Source organism: Canis lupus, chromosome 5 (genome assembly GCF_048164855.1).
Source record: "Canis lupus baileyi chromosome 5, mCanLup2.hap1, whole genome shotgun sequence".
In the NCBI taxonomy this organism is placed as follows: domain Eukaryota; kingdom Metazoa; phylum Chordata; class Mammalia; order Carnivora; family Canidae; genus Canis; species Canis lupus.
In genome coordinates this window covers 69,932,414-69,954,006 of record NC_132842.1, presented here as the reverse complement: position 1 = coordinate 69,954,006, position 21,593 = coordinate 69,932,414, and the positions used below count along the sequence as shown (strand labels likewise).

Genomic DNA, 21,593 nt, shown 5'->3' with positions numbered 1-21,593 from the left:
CTGTGTTTTTCATGAATAAATAAATAAAATCTTTAAAAACAGAAAAAAATACCTAAAACACTAAGTACAGTGCCTGGAATATGGTAAGGTTTCAATTTATAAATATTGGGCAGCCCCAGTGGAGCAGCGGTTTAGCGCCGCCTGCAGCCCAGGGCATGATCTTGGAGACCTGGGATCGAGTCCCACGTCAGGCTTCTTGGGTGGAGCCCGCTTGTGTCTCTGCCTGTGTGTGTGTGTCTCTCTCTCTGAATGAATAGATAAATAAATATTTTTTTAAATTATAAATATTACTGTGGCTGTGTAGTAAAAAAAGAAAAAAATATGTATGATTTATACATAATTATAAAACTATAATTACACATGGCAGGGGGAGGAGAGGAGGAGAAAGGAATACATCATAATGTTAACAACAGTTGTCCCTGGATGGTAGGACCGTGCTGTTTTTCTTTACTTCCTCTATATTTCCCAAAACGTCTACAATGACCCTATTTTTACATTCATTCCGAAAAAATATTTTTTAAAGCAAGGAAGGTGCATAGGAAGGAAAATATTCATTAAAAACAAAATAAAAACAGGGGTGCCTGGGTGGCTCAGTCAGTTAGGCATCTACCTTTGGCTCAGGTCATGATCCCACAGTCCTGTTCAGCACGGAGTCTGCTTTTCCCTCTCCCTCTGCCTCTCCCCATGCTTGTGCTCATATGTGCTATCTCTGTCAAATAAATAAAATATTTTTTAAAAATAAAAATAAAAAAAATTTAAAAGGCCAGTGTTGTCTCAGGGCATTAGAAAAATTTTACAGTCTTCTGTGGTAAGTACACAGGCCTATCACCTGAGTAAATGATTGCAAAGGGCAGAAAAAACATTTGCAGAATTTAGTATTCCCAAGTCATCCTTTTTCACCAGTAAAAAAATGGATAAGTTCAAAGGCTGTTTCCTCTTCTCTATTTTCTGTCTCATCCTGTGATTTTTACATTTCAGGAGGACTTATAATGAATAAAATGCTATAAATTAATCTAAACATGATTCAAATCTTTAATTTATGTATTCATTAAAATTTTACCTGTTATCAATCTTAGGGTTCCAGGTGTTAATGGCAATTCTAAATGAAAGTCAAATATAATCATTTGCATAAAAGCATTAGAAGATGATTAATTGGTATTTTCAGACAGCTGGGATCCATTCTGCACTTCTAGAGCTGAAAAAAAAATTTTTCCCCTAAAAACATTTACCTATGCTAATCCCCAGGAAGCTGCAGAATACCTTCCAGTTTTTCATGTACTCAGCTACATTTATAGTGCTTTCGTTACTAGAGCCACATTTCATATTTCCTGACTTTAAAAGACATTACAATTGTGCACCCTTGAAAATTAGGCTGATTTCCACACCATTCCTTGAATATTTATGTGTTCCATTCTGACAGGAAGCTAAAAATTAAATCTACCGATGTTAACAAATTCCCATTTGTGTGTTTTAACATGATTTGGGGGAATATATTCCAATTTCAAGGGGCCTAAACTTGAGGTACCCTAAAAAAATAAGTCACAGGACTTAGGAAGAAAAGTGCTTTCAGAAAAGTGCTTTATCTATGCTGAATAAAAGCTGTGGCACTGGCAGCTCAGATCCAGTTACGATTGCTAAAGCATGTCCAGGCTGGTTATCTAATGCCTCTGCAGGAATTTAGGCCACGCATTAATGCACTAAAGATAAAATCAATTTGAAAATTTCTTAAGTCAAATACCAATCCTGGAGTAAAACTCTATGTGCAAGAGAATCAGCCAACAGTAATAGGAAGCCAATTATAAACTCTAAACTACTCTGCTCAAACGTCCTGGTTTGTTACTGGTAGGGCCCATTACACACAGTTTGCTCAAGTTAAATCCACTGACTGGACAAAACTGCTTGCTAGACACAGGCATACATGTGCTCCCCTCCCCCACTCCACATACTTATAAAGCTGCAGTTCAATTAACAGGAAGTCATTGGGTGCAAAAACCACAGCAACGTCCTGAATATAAACATCTTCCCATTCTGCTAGGCCGTAGAGCCAGGCATTTTAGAAATAAGGCCCTAATTCATATACTGGCCTGGCCAACTTCTTGCTATTATTTCCCTTTTCGGCTTCCTCATCTATAAAATGGGGTCATAATGAGTGGAAGCCTATGGAAAATACATGAGAAAACACATGTGAGATTCCGAACACAGCTGTATTTGGCAGATGTTAGCTAGTGTCACCCCTTGTTCCTCTGTCTTCCTCACTGCCCAGACCCCCAAACAACAAAGGCATGGCACTGTTGTCACACTGGCCAGTGAACTGTTGCAGCATGGTTGACAAGGGTGCAAGCAATTTCTATTTGCTTTTATTTGCAAGTGTGACCTGCAGAGAAAATCAGAGGTGAGGGCCATTTTATAAACCTTTCTCAAGGCCAGATAAGCCAGCTGATGTAAATTAATCCCTTGAAATGTGAATGTAGATATACAGATCATCTTTTCATGTAATCCAGGCTCTGGTGGCTGAAAAAAAAAGATAGTTTTCGACCCTATTCCTCTGCTGCTCCCTTAGATCAGGCTCCAACACCTCTGTCCTGGCCTACTGCAGGCCATCATCAACCCACCACCCCATAAATGGTCTTTCAACTTCTATTCTCTGCAATTCATTTTCATTCATTCAGCTATTTATTGCATGCAGACATGAATCAAGCACTGGGTTTACAGGTACAGTCTCTAAAGAGCTTCCTCAATAGCCTCTTTAAGCACAGATCTGACAAGGTAACCGCTGTGTTTACCAACCTTCAGAGGCTCTCCATTGTGCAAAAGCAGATTCCCAACTTGAAAACCTGATTTAGAATGACCTCAGTGGTGCCTAAGCATGGACATTTTGAATAAACCACATGGTTGAGTCTGATGTTTCCTCCTGATTGAGAAACAATAGAAAAACTTTCAGATTTCTTGCTATGAATACGTAACAACCTCTGCAATATGACCCCCACCTTCCCAGACTCACTAAACACAATTTGGCCTCTGCCTAAATTTTGCCTTTCCTCCTTACTATACTCCAGCCATACTACCTACACTGTTTTGTGAGCATACCAAGCTCACTCTTTCAAGTTTACACATACTGTGACAGGCACTACTTGGGAAGTGCTTCCAGCACCTTCCCATAACATTTACACATAGTAGGCTTCTTCACCTTCCTCAGACACCTTCCCTGACCATTCCACCTAATTCATACATAACTCCAGCCACTAACCCCTTACTTACTTTACTTTCTTCCAAACTTCATAGCACCAAACATTATCTGAACATATATTCCTCATTGGTGTCCCTGTTTATTCTTTCATCTCAACTAGAATTTAAGCTCTGTAAGGGCAGAGAGTTTGTATAGTATGTGATAGGGGCTCAAATACTTAATGACGAAATCATCACTCTCTCCCTATAGGTGCTTCAGTCACAGCACTTAACATGCTGTTTGTATAATCAAAGCCTAAGCTCTATTGGTTATTAAGAAACTGACTCAAACTATTTCACAGAAGGGACAAGGGAAGGGGCAGAAACTACTGAGAAGGCCTCCTGGGAAAGTGCAACTTGGCTGGAGCCAAGGCATTTCTATTTCTCCCCAACTCCCAGGCCATCGTCTTTTTGTTTTGCTCCCCAAGCTGCTACTCCATTCTCCTCATTGTCCTTTGTTTACTTAGCTCACATATGACCTAATTTATGTACTAGCACTACTGGCTTCTCAACATTTAAGAGTCTCCCTCAGTGAAAAGTAAGAGCCTGCTGGCCACTGGTTAGCTTTGAGTCAACTATCTATCTCTGACCCAATTAATTGTAGCCTTGGGGTGGAGAGGGAGGGACAAAGGAGGAGTGTCTAGCACACTTTCTAGTTTGAGGATGATCAAAGCAGCCTGGCACAAATCCATACCCTCCAGAGATATCAAACCATGCCACTTCTCCCAAACATACCTTGCTCTTTCATACCTCCAGTCCCTTGTATTTTCTGCCTGAAAAGTACTTTCCCCATATCAACCTTTTTTTTTTTTTTTTTGTAAATGCACAATTCAGTAGCATTTAATACATTCACACTGTTGTGCAACCGTTCCCACAAATTTCGGAACGTTTCATCACTACAAAAAGAAACCCCATACCCATGAGCAGTCACTCCACATCCTCACCCCCAAGCCAACCCTGGGCAACCATTCATCCTTTCCTTCCTTTCAGGTATGTATCTAGAATTGGATGTTGGATATATTGGAATTGCTGAGCTATATGGCAAATATTATGTTTAACTTTTTGAGACGTTGTCAAACTGTTTTTATTTATATTTTTTAAAGATTTATTTATTCAGAGAGAGAGAGACAGAGACACACAGAGGGAGAAGCAGGCTCCATGCAGGGAGCCCGATGTGGGACTCGATCCTGGGTCTCCAGGATCACACCCCGGGCTGCAGGCGACCCTAAACCACTGCGCCACCGGGGCTGCCCTGTCAAACTGTTTTTAAAAGAGACTGCACCACTCTACATCCCCATCAGCAATGTATGAGGGTTCCAATTTCTACACTCTTGCCAGGACTTGTCATTATCCATCTTTTTTATTTTAGCCATCCTAGTCGATGTGAAGTGATACCTCACACATCAGCTTTTTCTACATCACCTTTAAAGCCCAGCTCAAATATGACCACTACGGAACTACGTAACATGCTCCAGGACAGTTTTAGTTACTCTCTTTTCTATAGTACCATCATTTACCTAGCAGCACCAATTCACTCAATTACTGAGCACCTACTACATGCCAAGCACTGTTTTAGGTGAAGATATAGTGAACAAAACACACACATACAAATCCCTGTGCCCTGTGGGGCTTATAGTCTGGTGGAGAGGCAAACAATAAAAAGTTAGTGAAATGGTAGTAAGCAGTATGGGGAAATCTAAAACACAGCAGGGTAAGAGAACATGCCAATGGTACAGGGGTGGGGGGCAATTCTAAAATGAAAGTCTCACTGAAGTTACAGTTAAGCGTGAATTAAAGTTTTTTGAACTCTCGGGACATCCATGAGAGATGTCAAGTAGGCTTTGGATAATGAATCTGGAGTCCAGAGAATAGAGTCCAGGCAGATATAGTGGAGATGATGAAGAACCAGAACCTCAAATTGAGGTGTGACTGCTAAACTAGGTGAAAACTCAAGAGTATGAGGTCTGTCCTAGAAAGCAAAAATCCGTTTTCTGTTGCAGCTGTAACAAATGAACACAAACGTAGTGGTTTAGGACATAAATTCATCACCCTGCTGTTCTATAGAAGTCCCACATGGGACCAAAATTAAAGTATTGGTAGGCGAGTTCCTCTTTGAGAGATTGTAGGAGAGAATGTTTCCTTGATTTTTCCAAGTTCTAGAGGCCCTCTTCCTCTATCTTTCAGCCAGCAACATTCCATTTTCCAGACCATTCTTCCTCATCCAAGAAAGATCCTCTGCTTTTAAGAACTCATGCAATTAGGGATCCCTGGGTGGCGCAGCGGTTTGGCGCCTGCCTTTGGCCCAGGGCGTGATCCTGGAGACCAGGGATCGAATCCCACATCGGGTTCCCGGTGCATGGAGCCTGCTTCTCCCTCTGCCTGTGTCTCTGCCTCTCTCTCTCTCTCTGTGACTATCATAAATAAATAAAAATTTAAAAAAAAAAAAAAAAAGGAACTCATGCAATTAGGCTAGACCTATCTAGAAAATATGAGATAATCTCCCCATTTCAAGATCCTTAAAGCCATAAAGTCCCTTTTACCATGTAACATATTTACACGTTCCAGGGATTTCGAGTATGGACATGGGGTGGGAGGTTGGGGATATCATTCCTCTTACACAGTAAATAAGGAACACATTTCAAAAAGGAGTGATCAACTATGTCATAAACTAACGCCAAAAAAAGGGATAAAGAATTGACCATTGGATTAAATATAAGTTCTAGTGATCTTTACATAGGCAGTTACAGTGGAATCAAAATCCTCAATGGAGTAGGTTCAAGACAGAAGTACAGTGTGCAGTTAGAGAACTCTTTTTGAGTTTTGCTATAAAGAGCAAAGGGGAGGAGTGTGGGCCAAACAGGATTTTTTTTTTCTTTAACACGGAAGAAATAATACTATGCAGTAGGCTAATGGCAATGATCTAGCAGAGGGAAGTTAATAAAGAGAATGGCTAAAGCTGCATCCTCTGAATGGGGATGGAATCTAGGACACAACTGGAAGAGCATACCTTACAAAGGGCAAGCATGTAACTAGAAGAAAGACAGCTTACAAGCAGAGATGCAGGTAGATGAGTAGATGTGATGGCAGAAGCCTGTGGAAATTTCCTTGCTTCTATTTTCTAAGTTAAGAAAAGAAAGAAAAGAAGAGAAAAGCAAGCAAGCCACAAACTGAGAGAATGGGAAAAGTGTTAAAATTTAAGTGTTTTCAAGGAGAGTCAAGAGTAAATGAAATAAAGAAATGTAGCAGGATTGTCAGATGGTACTACGGTCTATTTGAGGTCGTGACTTTCAACAGAAACAGAGTCAGCATGTTCAGTTGCACAAGTGCACAAGTGCAGATAAAGTGGCAGACTGAACTTAACTAATGAAGAACAGGAGGTGGGAATTTTAAAATAGCAAAGAGGATCAATTAACTCTAAGTCACACAGTACTGTATCCACATAACTCTGTTAACATCTACAAACCTAACTTCTCTTCTAGACTAAGATCCTCCAAAGTGGAAACAGTGTCTTCTCTTCTCATTCTTAGTACCTTACTAGATAAGCTTATTTTCTGAATGAATGGATAGATTATTACCCACGATCTAAGGGAAATTCCCCATCCCCAGTCCTACAATATGTAAAGTTCCTCCTTCCTCACTGTTCTCGGAGTTTGAGTAAAAAGTTGCAATGCTTCATCAAAATCTATGGTATAAAAAAAATCCCTTGGAAAGAAACAAGATGCTTAATTCCTAGAGTGTTGTGTCCAAGAACTAAACCACAAAATGTACCAGATATATCCCAACTCTGGTTAGGTTTGCCCTGGTTGAACACCTGGGTGGCATGAAATCTTTGAACTTCCCAACCTCTAATTATTTTACCTCTTTGCAGTAATTAACAGGACCCAAAACAAGCCTTGAGAATACCAAGTTTTCTAAGGAGACATAAATTAAATTCAACCTAGGGTGGAGAACGATACACAGACAAAGAGCATGTAAAATACGTTTTATTGTTCTTTAAAAGGGTTCAGGGTTTGGTTTTAAATCAGGCTGCACACCTTTCATCAGTCTGACATCTCTCTCACCATGTCAAACTGGCTTCAGCTAGCAATACTTCATTAAATCCAAAAGAAAAAAACTTTTAATTTTGAGGAAGAAAATCCAGTTCTGAGAACAATTAACATTAGTATGTAATTTAAAACAAAATGAGGGATAATGTTTCTTGTTGCTTTATACACCCTTCTCCTCATACAGAACCAGGAATGTAATTTTCCTATCTCAGGCAGGCACTGATACTGCTGGACACTGCACACACACACACACACACACACACACACACACACACACTCCCCACAAACAACAAAAATCAGAGCATGTCAAAGGGAAAAAAGTTTGTTACTGTCTTGATCAAAAAAAACCCTTGGAGTCAACAGACAGTCTGAGTTTAGAGGGTATGCTGTTTTGATCCTGAACCTATGTTAAGAATCTATTGTCATGTTCTGAAATAAAGAATTTTGGAGAGTACCATCATTTTTCACTTTAAAATTCTAGAAACAGTTTCAAAAAGCATTATTTTGTTTTGTTTTCTGGGATAGGGGAGGAAAGAATCTACAGATATTCATTTAGTTAAAAATCAAAACAACTCCAGCATAGGAAATAGGCAGTTCACATAGCCAGCCAACGTCTGAGGTATCATCAGTGTGAGACAAGGTCCCAGTCCATTCCTACTGGCCTAGCTGATCCTTAAAAAAATGGGAAGTTTATGGCTCTGCATAGCAAATTCCAGCAAGACAAGATGACCCTAAGCCTTTATTCAAATCCTTAGAAGCAGAGCACTATTAAGTAATATTTAGATGAAGAGTGCAAGAGCCCCAGATGGTGTCCTTCAAATTGCTTTGTCAATGCAGCCTGGTCACAACTGCCGTCTGCAAATGAGCAGAGAAACAGCTTCTCTAGATCAGCACATTGAACCCGGCAAAGAATCTCCAAAAATGACACTACACCATTTCATCAACAATACAGTCCCTTTGCTACTCATTGGGTTGCTTTATGTCTCTCTTCTACCCTGTATGGCCTGTGGACACATACTCACTAGGCATTGTTGGTTTGGAACCAGCAAATTATTTTTTTTTAAATCTCATAAAGAAAATAACAAGGCAATCAGTGGTTAAACTGAACTGTACATATAGGGGGCAGTTTGAAAAATACACATCACAGGCATTTCTCAAGTCCAAAATATCCTATCTTTGCTGTTATTACTTTCACCATTCCTGAAAATTCATAGTACAAGTCAGTCCTAAATAAAAATTTTAAAGTTGGTAGTAGTTCTCTGATATCATTAGACAGAAAATCAGAGTAACGCTACAAATCCACAATTCTAAGAAGTGTGCTAACTCTCTGCCTGGACACATCTTTAGTGATAACCTGGAGTGCTCCCCTTCAGAAAACAGAAGTTTCTGGGATACCCACTTAGCTTCATTGGTTGGGAAAGAGAAAAATTTGACTCTCAGCTAAGTTCTTTGAGAAGAAAGACTATTCTTAAAATGCCATCTCCCCACTAATTTACCAAAATAAAAACCAAAACAAAAGGCTCCTGGCTACTTTGCCTAATGTTGAATAGGGTTTTCAAGAAAAGAAACTAACATGAACACCCTATCATCAGTAAAGACTAAAAACCACCTGGATCATATAATATATATGCCACTGTTTTTTTTTGTTTTTGTTTTTTTTTTTGGTACTTTTTGTTTCTTTTTTTGTTTTTTTGTTTTGTTTTGTTTTTTCTAAAAGTGCCCAGGTGGGCTTAAGGCTGCCAGACTGCACACACATCTACAGCAACAAGGGCTTCTCCTATTCCATCTAAAACATGTATTAGGGGAAAAAAAGAGGGATGAAGAAAGAAGAGGGGAATAATATACGCCTACCACCAAAAAAGAGAGAAAGAAAAAAAAAGAGAGAGAGAGAAAGAAGAAAGAAGAAAGAAAAGAAAAGAAAAGAAAAGAAAAGAAAAGAAAAGAAAAGAAAGAAAAGAAAAGAAAAGAAAAGAAAAGAAAAGAAAAGAAAAGAAAAGAAAAGAAAGAAAGAAAGAAAGAAAGAAAGAAAGAAAATAAGAAAAAAAGAAAAGAGAAAGAGGGGGAGAAAGAGAGAGAGAAATAGAGGGAGAGAAATCCCACAATAGGGAGATCTATGTGCCAAGCATAATGGAAGAGTGCGCTCCCCAAACAGATGGTTCTGCACAGGCTAATGTTCTGCTGGTTTTCCTTGGAGACATATTCTGAAAAGTTAAAAAAGACAGGAGATTTTGATATAATTCAATCCTGGCAGAAATTCAAACTCCAACAATTAGGAGCAAAATCATCCTTCACTGAATTAATCCCTTTTTTCCTTCTCTTTTTCTTTTCTTAAACATTTTATTCATGTTATAGAGAGATTTCTTTTTTGTTTGCTTTTTTCCAATCATTAGGAAAGTGGTTGAGGAGTACTGAATCCATCACTACTTTGGTGACACAGTTAAGATTCCAGATTCACATTTCCAGGTACCAAGAGTTCCCCCTAAATGCACAATCAAGCCAGCCTTCGTTTACACTTCTTTCTACTGAACACAGCAGTGCCCATTGGTGTCTCTGACGCGCAATCGCATCTTAGGTCGGTATTTCTCCAGGTAAAGCAGCTGTTTGGAATTGAATGCTCCCCTTCTTTTTCTGAAAATACAAGAATGACAAACTTGATCATGTAAAAAAAAAAAAAAAAAAAATAGAGCTGTCTGACTCACTAAAATGCATTATTTATGGCCTAAGGCCTTTCTAACTCCACACAGCTGAAAACCAGCCTATTTCCTATACAATATCACTTAAGAGAAAAGGGCTGATGAGTGAGCAAGTATTATATGAAGCAGCAGGCACAGATGGTGTTCCTTGAAATATGTCACCTTCTTAGAGCTGCTACCATACATTTCGTGCCCTCTTATCACAGTCTTTTTTTCCCCCTTTTTTTAAAAAAAGAAAAGGTTGAAAGGGAAAGACAAGATAATGATTGCTAAAGAATTCTGGACAACAAAATAACATGACCCATTATTCCAGATGGATGCCAAGATTCTATCTGGGCAATACCATTCTGATTTTGTGCCTGAACAGGTCACTTAAGAGTCCTAATTAACTACTTCTCTATAGATTCTTCTCTGCCTCTTGGTCATAGTTGCATTTGGACGGTACTTTGAACATTCATTAAGAGAGTCACTAGATCACCTAGACTACTACTTAGTTATTCATTTTAAAGATTCCTAGATACTCAAAAGTCATATACTGGACATACTCTACAGTGTCCAAATTTGCCAACTAAATTAGAAAATCTTTAAATCTGGGAGCAAACAATACCATTATGAGTCTCTTCACCACATGGTCCTCTTGATTTCTTCAATCAAACAATATTTTTTTTTTCCAAACAATATTTTAAGCCAAAAAATTATTCCATACTACAAAGAGTACGTTCCATAATTCCTTCCTCTTGTATGGTCTTGTTTTATGAGTTTGTGAACATAAAACTTCATACTCACTGTCTTATAAACTGAACTGCGTCTTCATACTTCATTCCACATTCAATCAAAGCAAGTGCAACCAGCACAGGTGCCCTACAGAGAGAAACTCATTTGTAAATATCCACAAGTCTTTGGAAATAAAGGATCTTTTTTATTTTTATTTTTATTTTATTTATTTTTTTTTTAAGATTTTATTTATTTATTCATGATAGTCACACAGAGAGAGACAGACAGGCAGAGACACAGGCAGAGGGAGAAGCAGGCTCCATGCTGGGAGCCCGACGTGGGATTCGATCCCGGGTCTCCAAGATCGCGCCCCGGGCTAAAGGCAGGCTCCAAACCGCTACGCCACCCAGGGATCCTAAAGGATCTTTTTTAAACCCAGGATTATACATTACCAAAACAATGAAAAGCTCGAGCTTTCCTTTCTCCTATATACTAAAATTTTTGCTATTTTCCCTACATAGGAAAAATGTCTGTATCAGGATAGGGTCTTTGGTGTCATCTACTTTTAGTAAAGCACTTTTTTTTTTTAAGATTTTTTATTTATTTATTCATAGAGACAGAGAGAGAGAGAGAGAAAGAGAGAGGCAGAGACACAGGCAGAGGGAGAAGCAGGCTCCATGCAGAGAGCCCACGTGGGCCTCGATCCAGGGTCTCCAGGATCAGGCCCTGGACTGCAGGCAGCGCTAAACCGCTGAGCCACTGGGTGCTGCCCAAGCACTAAATTCTATACCTTCATTAAGAGATCTTTATTCTTGGCGTGCCTGGTTGGCTCAGTCAGTTAAGGGTCTGACTCTTGATGTCAGCTCAGGTCATGATCTCAGCATCGGGAGACTGAGCCCTGTATGGGGCTCCATACTGGGCATGAAGCCTGCTTAAGATTCTCTCTATCCTTTCCCTATTCCCTCCCCTGTGCATGCACACTCTCTCTCTCTCTCTCTCTAAAAAACAGATCTTTATTCTTTAAACATCATGACATTATCTGAATGTTCATATTCTATGTTATCAAAAATTCTTCATTGGTCTTTAACCAACATTGCAGAAAAAAAAAAAGAAGATTTGGGATCCCTGGGTGGCGCAGCGGTTTGGCGCCTGCCTTTGGCCTAGGGCGCGATCCTGGAGACCCGGGATCGAATCCGTCGGGCTCCCGGTGCATGGAGCCTGCTTCTCCCTCTGCCTGTGTCTCTGCCTCTCTCTCTCTCTCTCTCTGACTATCATAAATTAAAAAAAAAAAAAAAAAGAAAGAAAATTTGAAAAAAAAAAAAAAAAAGAAAAAGAAAATTTGACCAAACGTGTCATCTGTATTGAGTATCTCAAAAACTTTATTACAGGGACACCTGGCTCAGTGGTTGAGCATCTGCCTTCAGCTGGGGTCGTGATCCCGTGGTCCTGGGATCGAGTCCCGTATCGGGCTCCCTGCATGGAGCCTGCTTCTACCCCTGCCTCCGTCTCTGCTTCTCTCTCTGTGTGTCTCTCATAAATAAATAAATAAAATCTTTAAAATAAAATTTCAGCACAAAACCTTTTTATTATCTTTTCCTCATCAAATACTAAAAAGGCACTAGATTTCTTCAACAAAATCCTTTCTATGAGCTAAGAGAATTGATAATTAGAACAGTTCTCTATAAAAGTATGTTTTTAGGGTTATGGTTTTTTTTTTACATCTAACAAGGGGACACTGAGGCCTGAGCAGGTCTCAAACTGTCCATGGTTTGGGGAATGCCCTCTGCTTCATGAACCAAAAAATAGAGGGTTTGTCTTCTGGGAAGACAAAGCTGTCTTCTCCTTTGAAAAAGCCTCCAACATAGTTGAATTTGGAGTCTTCCAGGAATATGAAGGCAGGGATTGAAGCCTCATGAGTCTGGATTTTCAGCTGGGGTAGAGAAAGAAGACAATGGTTATAAACAGCAAGTCCAGGTGAGGTATAGTTAAACTCCAGGACTTGTCACTGTTAATCCAGCCTGGGTTTCAGGACAGTCACAGAAGTAGATTCCTTAACAATAAAATACTACTACACACATAGACAAAAATCTAGCAAGGGAAATGACTTTTAAAAAAAATTTCATTAGAGAGAAAGGCAGAGACATAGGCAGAGGGAGAAGCAGGCTCCCTGAGGAGCCTGATGCTGCACTTGATCTCAAGACCCCAGGATCTCAACCACTGAGCTGCCCTGGTGCCCCTGGGAAATGACACTGTAAAACATCTACTACATGGTACCAACTTTAGACTACCTGCTAGGATAGTCACCAGTTTTAAAACTGCCCAAGTTAGGACACTATCTTCACCCTTCAGAATAAGGACTGGAACTTCTGGCCCTGAAGAAGAAATTATACAACACTAAACTGCAAAAAAAGGGGGGAAAAGAGCAAAGAACAGACCTGAGCAGAGATAATAACCTGAGTCACCACCACCTGGAGGCAAGAGCACCCTGCACTACTGTTCTGAGTCAAAGTGCACATCATAAATTAGCATTTAATCTGTTGTTGATGAGACTGTAGCAACACCGTTCCATGCAATGCTCAAGGAAAAAGGCTTTAAAATCAAAGTTAATTTTTGTTCTCCATACATCTCCTTTCAGAAGTTTAAAGTTCGGCCATCGGCTCTCCACCTATTAACTTCCTGTTCATCTCAATCCAAAATTAACCACACAGTTTCTTCAGAAATTTAAAATTATTTTTTGTTGCTCATCTCAAAGACTTAAGCCCCTCTGAATATGTGAAATGAGGGGGAAAAAATCCATACTGAATTAAGACCAATTTTTAGCTCAAAAAAAAAATTTTTTTTTAGCTCAAATATAAGATAATTACATTAAATCAGTTTCAAAACAATTTCTGAGCCATCATCCACTAAATCTATCATGGGCATCAAACTCTTAAGAAACCATTGCACCAACTTTAGCTCTCATTTCCTTTTCTTTTAGGCAATTTAATATTTGGTGTAATAAATACAAACGTCTATCAGAGTGAAATTTTTGATAATGAATTCACAGACAAAAATGTAAGAGCTTACCTTCCCAATCCTGCAACACAATGCACTGCAACACAGCAACCTGGCTCTTCACGAAATTTGGTTTTTAACAAGTTTAGCCAATCGTCTACTATCTGATTAGGGGGTGGCGCTCCATCATCAAATGGCCAATCCTGGAAAGAAAAGATGTTTTACATTAAGTTGTTATTTTCTCCAGGATAAAATCTACTGCAGAATACCTGCAATAGAACACATCTAACTTTTAACTAACTGTAGTTTATATACCTATCCAGTTTTTTTTTTTTTAGAAGGTGAGTGCAGGGGATGGGGCAGGGGGTGTGGATCTTAAGCAGGCTCCACTCCCAGCACAGAGCTAGACTCGGAGCTCAATCTCACAACCTTGAGATGATGACCTGAGCCAAAATCAAGAGCTGGACACTTAACACTGACCCACCCAGGTGCCCCTATATACCTATCCTAAATAATACAATTCTGATCACTGCTGAAAAGTTTTTTCCAAGATCAAAATTCAAGTGTGCCAAGTAACTTAGCCTTCTCAATCACATGTAGCCAGCATTGTAAGCATCTAATTTTATCTTATGGAAATCTCTTATCAGAGTGGTAAGAAACTAGGGTCTTCAAATAATTTATCTGAATAAAGCAATAATTAGACATAATAGAGAAAACTATACTTAAAGCCTAGACAAAGTAAGAGAGAATACAACACCTATCAATATAATTTAAAAGTCCACTGTGGCAAAGAAGTATACCAACTGGGACGCCTGAGCGGCTCAGTGGTTGAGCATTTGCCTTTGGCTCAGGGTGTGATCCTGGGGTGCCAGAATTGAGTCCCACATCAGGCTCCCTACATGGAGCCTGCTTCTCCCTCTGCCTGTGTCTCTGCCATTCTCTGTGTCTCTCATGAATAAAGTCTTTAAAAAAAAAAAAAAAGTACACCAACTAGTATCTCACTGATCTCTACAAATATTTTGAGGATTATCCCCCAAATAGCTCTAAGTTATGATGCCTTTTCTTATTTATTTATTTATTTATTTATTTATTTATTTATTTATTTATGATAGTCACAGAGAGAGAGAGAGAGAGAGAGAGAGAGAGAGAGGCAGAGACACAGGCAGAGGGAGAAGCAGGCTCCATGCACTGGGAGCCTGACGTGGGATTCGATCCCGGGTCTCCAGGATCGCGCCCTGGGCCAAAGGCAGGCGCCAAACCGCTGCGCCACCCAGGGATCCCCTGATGCCTTTTCTTTAAAGAAAGATTCTCTCATAAGAAATCTCCAGCAGTTAGCATATCATAACAGAAATATACTATCATCTTTGGGCGTATATACTAAAAAGGCAGGAGAGGGGGCACCTGGGTGGCTCAGTCAGTTGCCTCTGCCTTCGGCTGGGTCATGACCTGGGGTCCTGGGATGGAGCTCCACATCTGGCTCCTTGCTTGGTGGGGGGAATCTACTTCTCCCTCTCTCTTTGCCCTTCCCCCGACTTGTGCATGTACATACATGTACTCTCTCAAATAAATAAAATCTTTAAAAATAAATAGCCAAGTAGCTAATATTTTTAAAGCTCTGCCTAAATCATACATATCCCATTTAACAAGCACAGTGCCACAAGATAGGTTACTAAACAAATGGAGACCTTTTTCTCAAGTATCCCTTTCTCTTTCTATATTCATTTGTACATGTGTATTTAAGTAATCTCTACCCCCAAGGTGGAGCTGAAACTCACGACCCCAAGATCAAGAGTTGCATGCTCTACTGACTGAACCAGCCAGGCTCCCCTTGGGTTGTTTTTTAATTAAAGCCAATCCCATGTGCATATAGGCAGTGTTTATCTTCCTTTCTACCTAGCAAGAAGACCTAAGTAGCCAACATAAATCAGCTTTAAAGAAAGAAGGGAAGGGAATTCACATTTTGCATTCCCTCTCTCCCATCTACCTCCAAGGACAGAAATGCAAAAACGCTGGGAACTTTTTTTTAAAACGTAGGATTACTCTAATGAGATTGGATAAGGACACTTTAAGATGCTAGAGAAAGCAAAAGAGAAAAGTGACAAAGCACTAAATTGATTCTGCACTCATTATGGGCACTACTAGAACACTTCATGTAGCCCATTAGCCATGACAACATATTATGTTTGATTTGTCAACTACGCCCCATAATTAAAGGGTTGTCAGTGTTATTATTATAAACGTCACTAAGTTTAACTGTAAATAGCAGTAAAACCAGTAAGCAAGTACCTTACTTGAGAGCTTACTTCCTCTAATACCCCCTAAAATGCACTCATTTAAGTAACAATAATATGAAACATGCTTCACTTACTCATATAAAGCAGTTTCTATCAAAAACAAATCATTAAAATTATTATTTGGAATTTGGAACTGTCTGAACTTCAAACTGACATAATGGATACCACCATTAGGCTTTTCCAATATGCCTTGATTTGCAAGAACATTAGTCAAAAGATTAAAAGATCTTATTTTGGGGATATCCTCTTACAAAGTATTCCAGGGGGTACCTAGGTAGCTCAGTCAGTTGAGTGTCCAACTATTGGTTTCAGCTCAGGTCATTATCTCAGGGACATGAGACTAAGCCCGATATCAGGCTCACCAGGAGCATGTAGTCTGCTTAAGATCCTTTCTCTCCCTCTCACTCTGTCCCTTTTCCCATTTGCACTCTTTCTCTAAAATAAATAAAATCTATAAAGTATTCCAAACCCTCTTTACCTAGCAAAAGTAGATTATCAATCCACTTAAAATCTCTGGGAAAAGGAAAGAAAGTCTAAGCTTAATTCTGTTTTTATTTTTTTAAAAGCTTAAGTTAGACCTTTAATTTTATCTGATCACATCTATTTAAAACAAAAGTGTAGATTTAAAGGCCCAGAATAAATCCCAGACCTACCATTATCTTTTACAAACTAGTTCAAGTTCTCTGGTTCATTTCTATTTCATAAAGGTGTTTATCAACATTACTGATTCAAACAAACTACAGTCAATCCATAGTTCATTTTCTCATTCATGCCATCTGTCAAAACAAACTGATTTCTCATCTGCCCACTGGAGAACATACAAGAAAAAGAAGTCATATTCAGCCTAGTTTCAGAAGTTAAAATTTTGTTTTTATAAACACAGGGTTATATTTTATACATGTTTATACTTATCCCCACAGTGATTTCCACCCAGGGGACCTTAAAGTCCTTTAGAAATGGGAATGCAAGCAAATTATTACCACGCCATTCTATTAAAATACATTTTTAAAAAACATAATGCTTGGCTATTTGGTTTTTGTGTTTTCACCAAAATGGAGGTGAGAGAACTTTATGGATCAGATATGAGACAACTGCCTTACCAACAGGACATTTATTTTCTTTGCATGAACTGCCTTCCCTACTGACCAATGCATAAAGACTACAGAACTAACAGGAACATAACTTTGTACCAGTATCATCATCTTTTTTTTTTTTTTTTTTTTTTGAAAGATCTTATTTATCTGAAAGAGTAAGAGAGGGAGCATGCGCATGCATACACAGGCAGGGGGAGTAGCAGGCAGAAGGAGCAGGAAGCAGCAGGCCCCTTGCTGAGCAGGGAACCTGACTTGGAGCTCAATTCCAAGACCTTGGGGGATCATGAACTTGAGCCAAAGGCAGATGTTTAACTGACTGAGCCACCCAGGCACCCTCAGTATCTTATTATTTTCTTCCTTTTTTTTTTTTAAGATTTTATTTATTCATAAGAGACGGGGGTGGGGCAGAGACACAGGCAGAGGGAGAAGGAGAAGCCAGTCTCCATGCAGGGAGCCCAATGTGGGACTCGATCCCGGGTCCCCAGAATCACGCCCTGTGCCCAAGGCAGGCGCCAAACTGCTGAGCCACCTAGGGATCCCCACTTTTGCGGTTTACACAACTATTTAGGGAAGAAGGTAGAAAATTTTACCTCATCTGAGGCTGTTTCCAATAAATAAAACAGTGTATTTAGGGGCCAAGGAGGAATTTAAAATTCCAATCACATTATGTTCAAACTGAAAACAAAAGAAAGCTAATCACACAAAAGCTACTTAGAAACTTACCACAAAGTGTCAGAAACTATGTTGATTCTCTGAAGCAAGATGCCTTTCCCTCTCCTAAACCTTTTTTCCAGACTTTGTCCCCTATAGGTTATTCACAAAACACTAAGTAACTAATTAGTACTTGCAAAGTGAGAGAGAATACAGCTGACCCTCAAACAACACAGGTTTGAACTGTACGGGTCCACTTACATGCAGATTTTTTCCAATAAACACAGTATAGTACTATAAATGGATTTTCTCTTATTTTTTCTTAATAAAATTTCTCTAGCTAACTTTATTATAAGAATATAGTACATAGGGCAGTCCAGGTGGTTCAGTGGTTTAGCACCACCTTCAGTCCGGGGCGGGATCCTGGGGTCCCGGGATCGAGTCCCACATTGGGCTCCCTGCATGGAGCCTGCTTCTCCCTCTGCCTGTGTCTCTGCCTCTCTCTCTCTCATGAAAAAATAAATAAAAATTAAAAAGTTTTTTTTTTTTTAAAGAATATAGTACATAATATATGCAACATACAAAATATATGCTAGTGGCCTGTTTATGTTATTGGTAAGCCTCTGGTCAATAGTAGGCTATTAGTAAAGCTTTTGTTAAGTAAAAAGTTACATGTGGATTTTTTACTATGTGAGGGTTGGTGTCCCTACCCCTGCATTCAAGGGTTAACTATATTTCCATGTAAGTTAAGAACTTCTGATGAAAATTATTTTCAGGACAGTCTGGGTGGCTCAGCATTTTAGCGCCACCTTCAGCCCAGGGCCTGATCCTGGAGACCCAGGATCGAGTCCCACGTTGGGCTCCCTGCATGGAGTCTGCTTCTCCCTCTGCCTATGTCTCTGCCTCTGTGTGTGTGTGTGTGTGTGTGTGTGTGTGTGTGTGTGTGTGTCTCATGAATAAATAAATGAAATCTTTAAAAAAAATTATTTTCAGTTAGATTGAAACCAGTAGCCTATGGGCAGCCCGGGGGGCTCAGCAGTTTAGCGCCGCCTTCGGCCCAGGGCGTGATCCTGGAGACCCGGGATCAAGTCCCACGTCAGGAGCCTGCTTCTCCCTCTGCCTGTGTCTATGCCCCCTCTCTCTGTGTGTGTCTCTCATGAATAAATAAATAAAACCTTAAAAAAAAAAAAGTAGCCTAGAAACAAAAACTAAATATTGCAATTAATTTCCTAGAGAAAACAAAATGCAAATTTCCATTTTCTTGAAGTAAATGTATATTCAATTTTGCTTTTCATTTGTTGAAAATACTCTGCATATATAGACTTTAAGGGGACAAATGAATAAAACTGCAAATCCAAAAATTTTTAAAGATTGCTGTCAACACTGTATCTCCTATAAACTTAAAAACCATACTAAGTGCCCAGTTTTAAAAATAGCTAAGTTTAAAAGGTACTAGTTGTTTGTAGTGAAAAATTAAAACACTACACACTCACTAGAACGTGGATTCCTTCTTTTTCAACTGGAGCTTTATCATATGTAGCATCACAAACTCGAACCAAAGTTGTCACTCCATACTTCTTAAGTTCCTTTAAAGAAGAACAAACATAAGGGAACATACTTTTAGAACCTGCAACCAAAACTTTAAAAATGTACTATTATAAATTGAAGCAATGAGATATCATTCTTGGACAAAGATCAAAATCATTCTCATTGTGGCAATATATCAAATGGACACTCAGGCTCTTAGGGGAAGCACCAACACAATCACCTTTCTAAAGGTAACAGGTCACAAAAACTATAAAAGCACATATACATTTTGACCTAGAAATGCTACTTCTGAGAATTTACACTAACAAAGTAATTAAAGACATATATAAAGATTCAGGTACCAGTGTGCTCAGCATGGGCTTTTTAGAATGGTAAAATGATGGAAACATTAATGGTCCAAAAACAGGAGAACTGTTAAAGTATGTGACAGCTATAAAAATAATACTAAAAAGGTTGGGGGAAGATTTTTTAAAACATAGTGTGATCCTATCTATGTGTATATAAGTAAATATACACATATATGCAGAGAAAAACATCTAGAAGTTAGGTACTAAGAGTTAAGTATTTTTAAATTGTCTTTTGCTTATATGTATCTTCTGATTTTCACATAGTAAAAATACTTATTGTTTTTGCTTTTTTAATTTAAAGAAACAAAAGCAGGGAGCCTGGCTATCTCAGTCAGTGGAGCATACGATCCTTGATCTTGGGGTTGTTGAATTCAAGCCCCTTGTTGGGTGTAGAGATTACTTAAAATCTTTTTAAAAAATTAAATTAAATTAAATTAAATTAAATTAAATTAAAAAAACAAAAGTAATATTGAAAGTAAGATTAAAAAGTGATATCATAGAGTACCTGGGTGACTCAGTCAGTTAAGTGTCTACCTTCAGCTCAGGTCACGACCCCAGGGTCCTGGGATTGAGCCCCAAGTAGAGTTCCCTACACAGCTGGGAGACTGCTTCTCCCTCTCCCTACCTCCCTGCTGGTGTTCTCTCCCTCTCTCTCTCAAATAAATAATTTTTTTAAAAAGTGGTATCATATTACAAAGCCAATAAACAAACACACAAAAAAAGCCAATAAACATACAATTACAGCCAGAGCCTTGCTCCTTTAAAAATTTTCCTATAGTAAGGCCTAATCCAGTGACTATCTATCTTCGATGGGCCACCAACATCTTTTTATAGTTGTAGGACAGTGGCCTCTGCCACTTTTGGAGTCTACAACCAAGGAATCCACAGGCTGAAAATAGGATCACATAATTCAACCAGGCTTAAAGGTGACTGAACAACCCTAAGGGCACACAGGCCTGCAATCAACTTGTACACTGTGTACACAAAGTTAAGCAGCTCTGGGAATTAGAAGTATAAATGAGCAGGAATAGTTATATCCTACAAGAGGTGTTGATTAGTCATTTGGTTATCTAAAGAGTAAAGTCATTTTAATTGCTAAAGGACTTTTTCACAAAAAGGCCTTCGAAAACAGACCTGGGATAGTTGTTATTACATGGAGTCATTTTTAAACATTTCAAAATATAAAACAAATCCTATTAAAATGAACTCCATAGTTGCCATTCCCTGAAAGGTTATAGTAGAAATTTTTATAGTATTTGTGTCCTCCAGCAATTCAAAATCTCTTCTGAACTCAGTTTTGCCATCTGTAAAATGAGACGGGTAGATTTAGAATCCCTGGGAGTTCATCCAGCTCTCTAAGTCTAGTCCATAAATATAGCAGAGAAAATGAAGGGTAGGACATAAAAATGTTACCTGTAACACCTTTCCTCCCTGAAGGTTCTGACCCTTGTATATGATGGTTACTATTGCTAAACAGTTCTGGAGTAGGTTTTTATCAAAAGTGGCCAGAATATTTGAGGCAGACATGGGTTTTTGAGTCAGAGACCATTCTACCATATGCTATAACCTTTAGGGAAATTACTAAATTGCCCTGAACCTCAGTTTCCTAATCTGTAGGAGGGACAAAATAACAGTACCCATACCTCATAGGGCTATTTTGAGTAGTAAATGATATAATACATAAAACTGCGTACTGTAATGTTGGGTACATACTAAATGTTCAATAAATGTTAATTATTTTTATTTTTAAAAATATGGGGCAGCCCTGGTGGCGCAGCGGTTTAGTGCCACCTGCAGCCCAGGATGTGATCCTGGAGACCCGGGATCGAGTCACACATCAGGCTCCTTGCATGGAGCCTGCTTCTCCCTCTGCCTGTGTCTCTGCCTCTTCTCTCTCTCTCTATCTGTGTGTGTGTCTCTCATGAATAAATAAATAAAATCTTTAAAATAAATAAATAAATAAAAATATGAACTATGTTGAAAGGAT

General features: G+C 39.0%; 1 protein-coding gene across 3 annotated transcripts in view; it reads right to left on the bottom strand.

The window, feature by feature from the left end:
• Positions 1 to 7,190: 7,190 nt before the first annotated feature.
• Positions 7,191 to 21,593, bottom strand: part of PTP4A2 (protein tyrosine phosphatase 4A2) — a 31,556-nt gene continuing 17,153 nt past the window's right edge. For all 3 annotated transcript variants that reach the window (XM_072827332.1, XM_072827335.1, XM_072827334.1), the window contains exons 3-6: positions 19,205 to 19,297; positions 13,745 to 13,875; positions 10,751 to 10,825; positions 7,191 to 9,899 (exon numbers count right to left, since the gene is read on the bottom strand). In XM_072827332.1, coding sequence (XP_072683433.1) covers positions 9,791 to 9,899; positions 10,751 to 10,825; positions 13,745 to 13,875; positions 19,205 to 19,297 — 408 coding nt within the window. In that variant the 3' untranslated portion in view covers positions 7,191 to 9,790. The remainder of the gene's footprint in view (positions 9,900 to 10,750; positions 10,826 to 13,744; positions 13,876 to 19,204; positions 19,298 to 21,593) is intronic.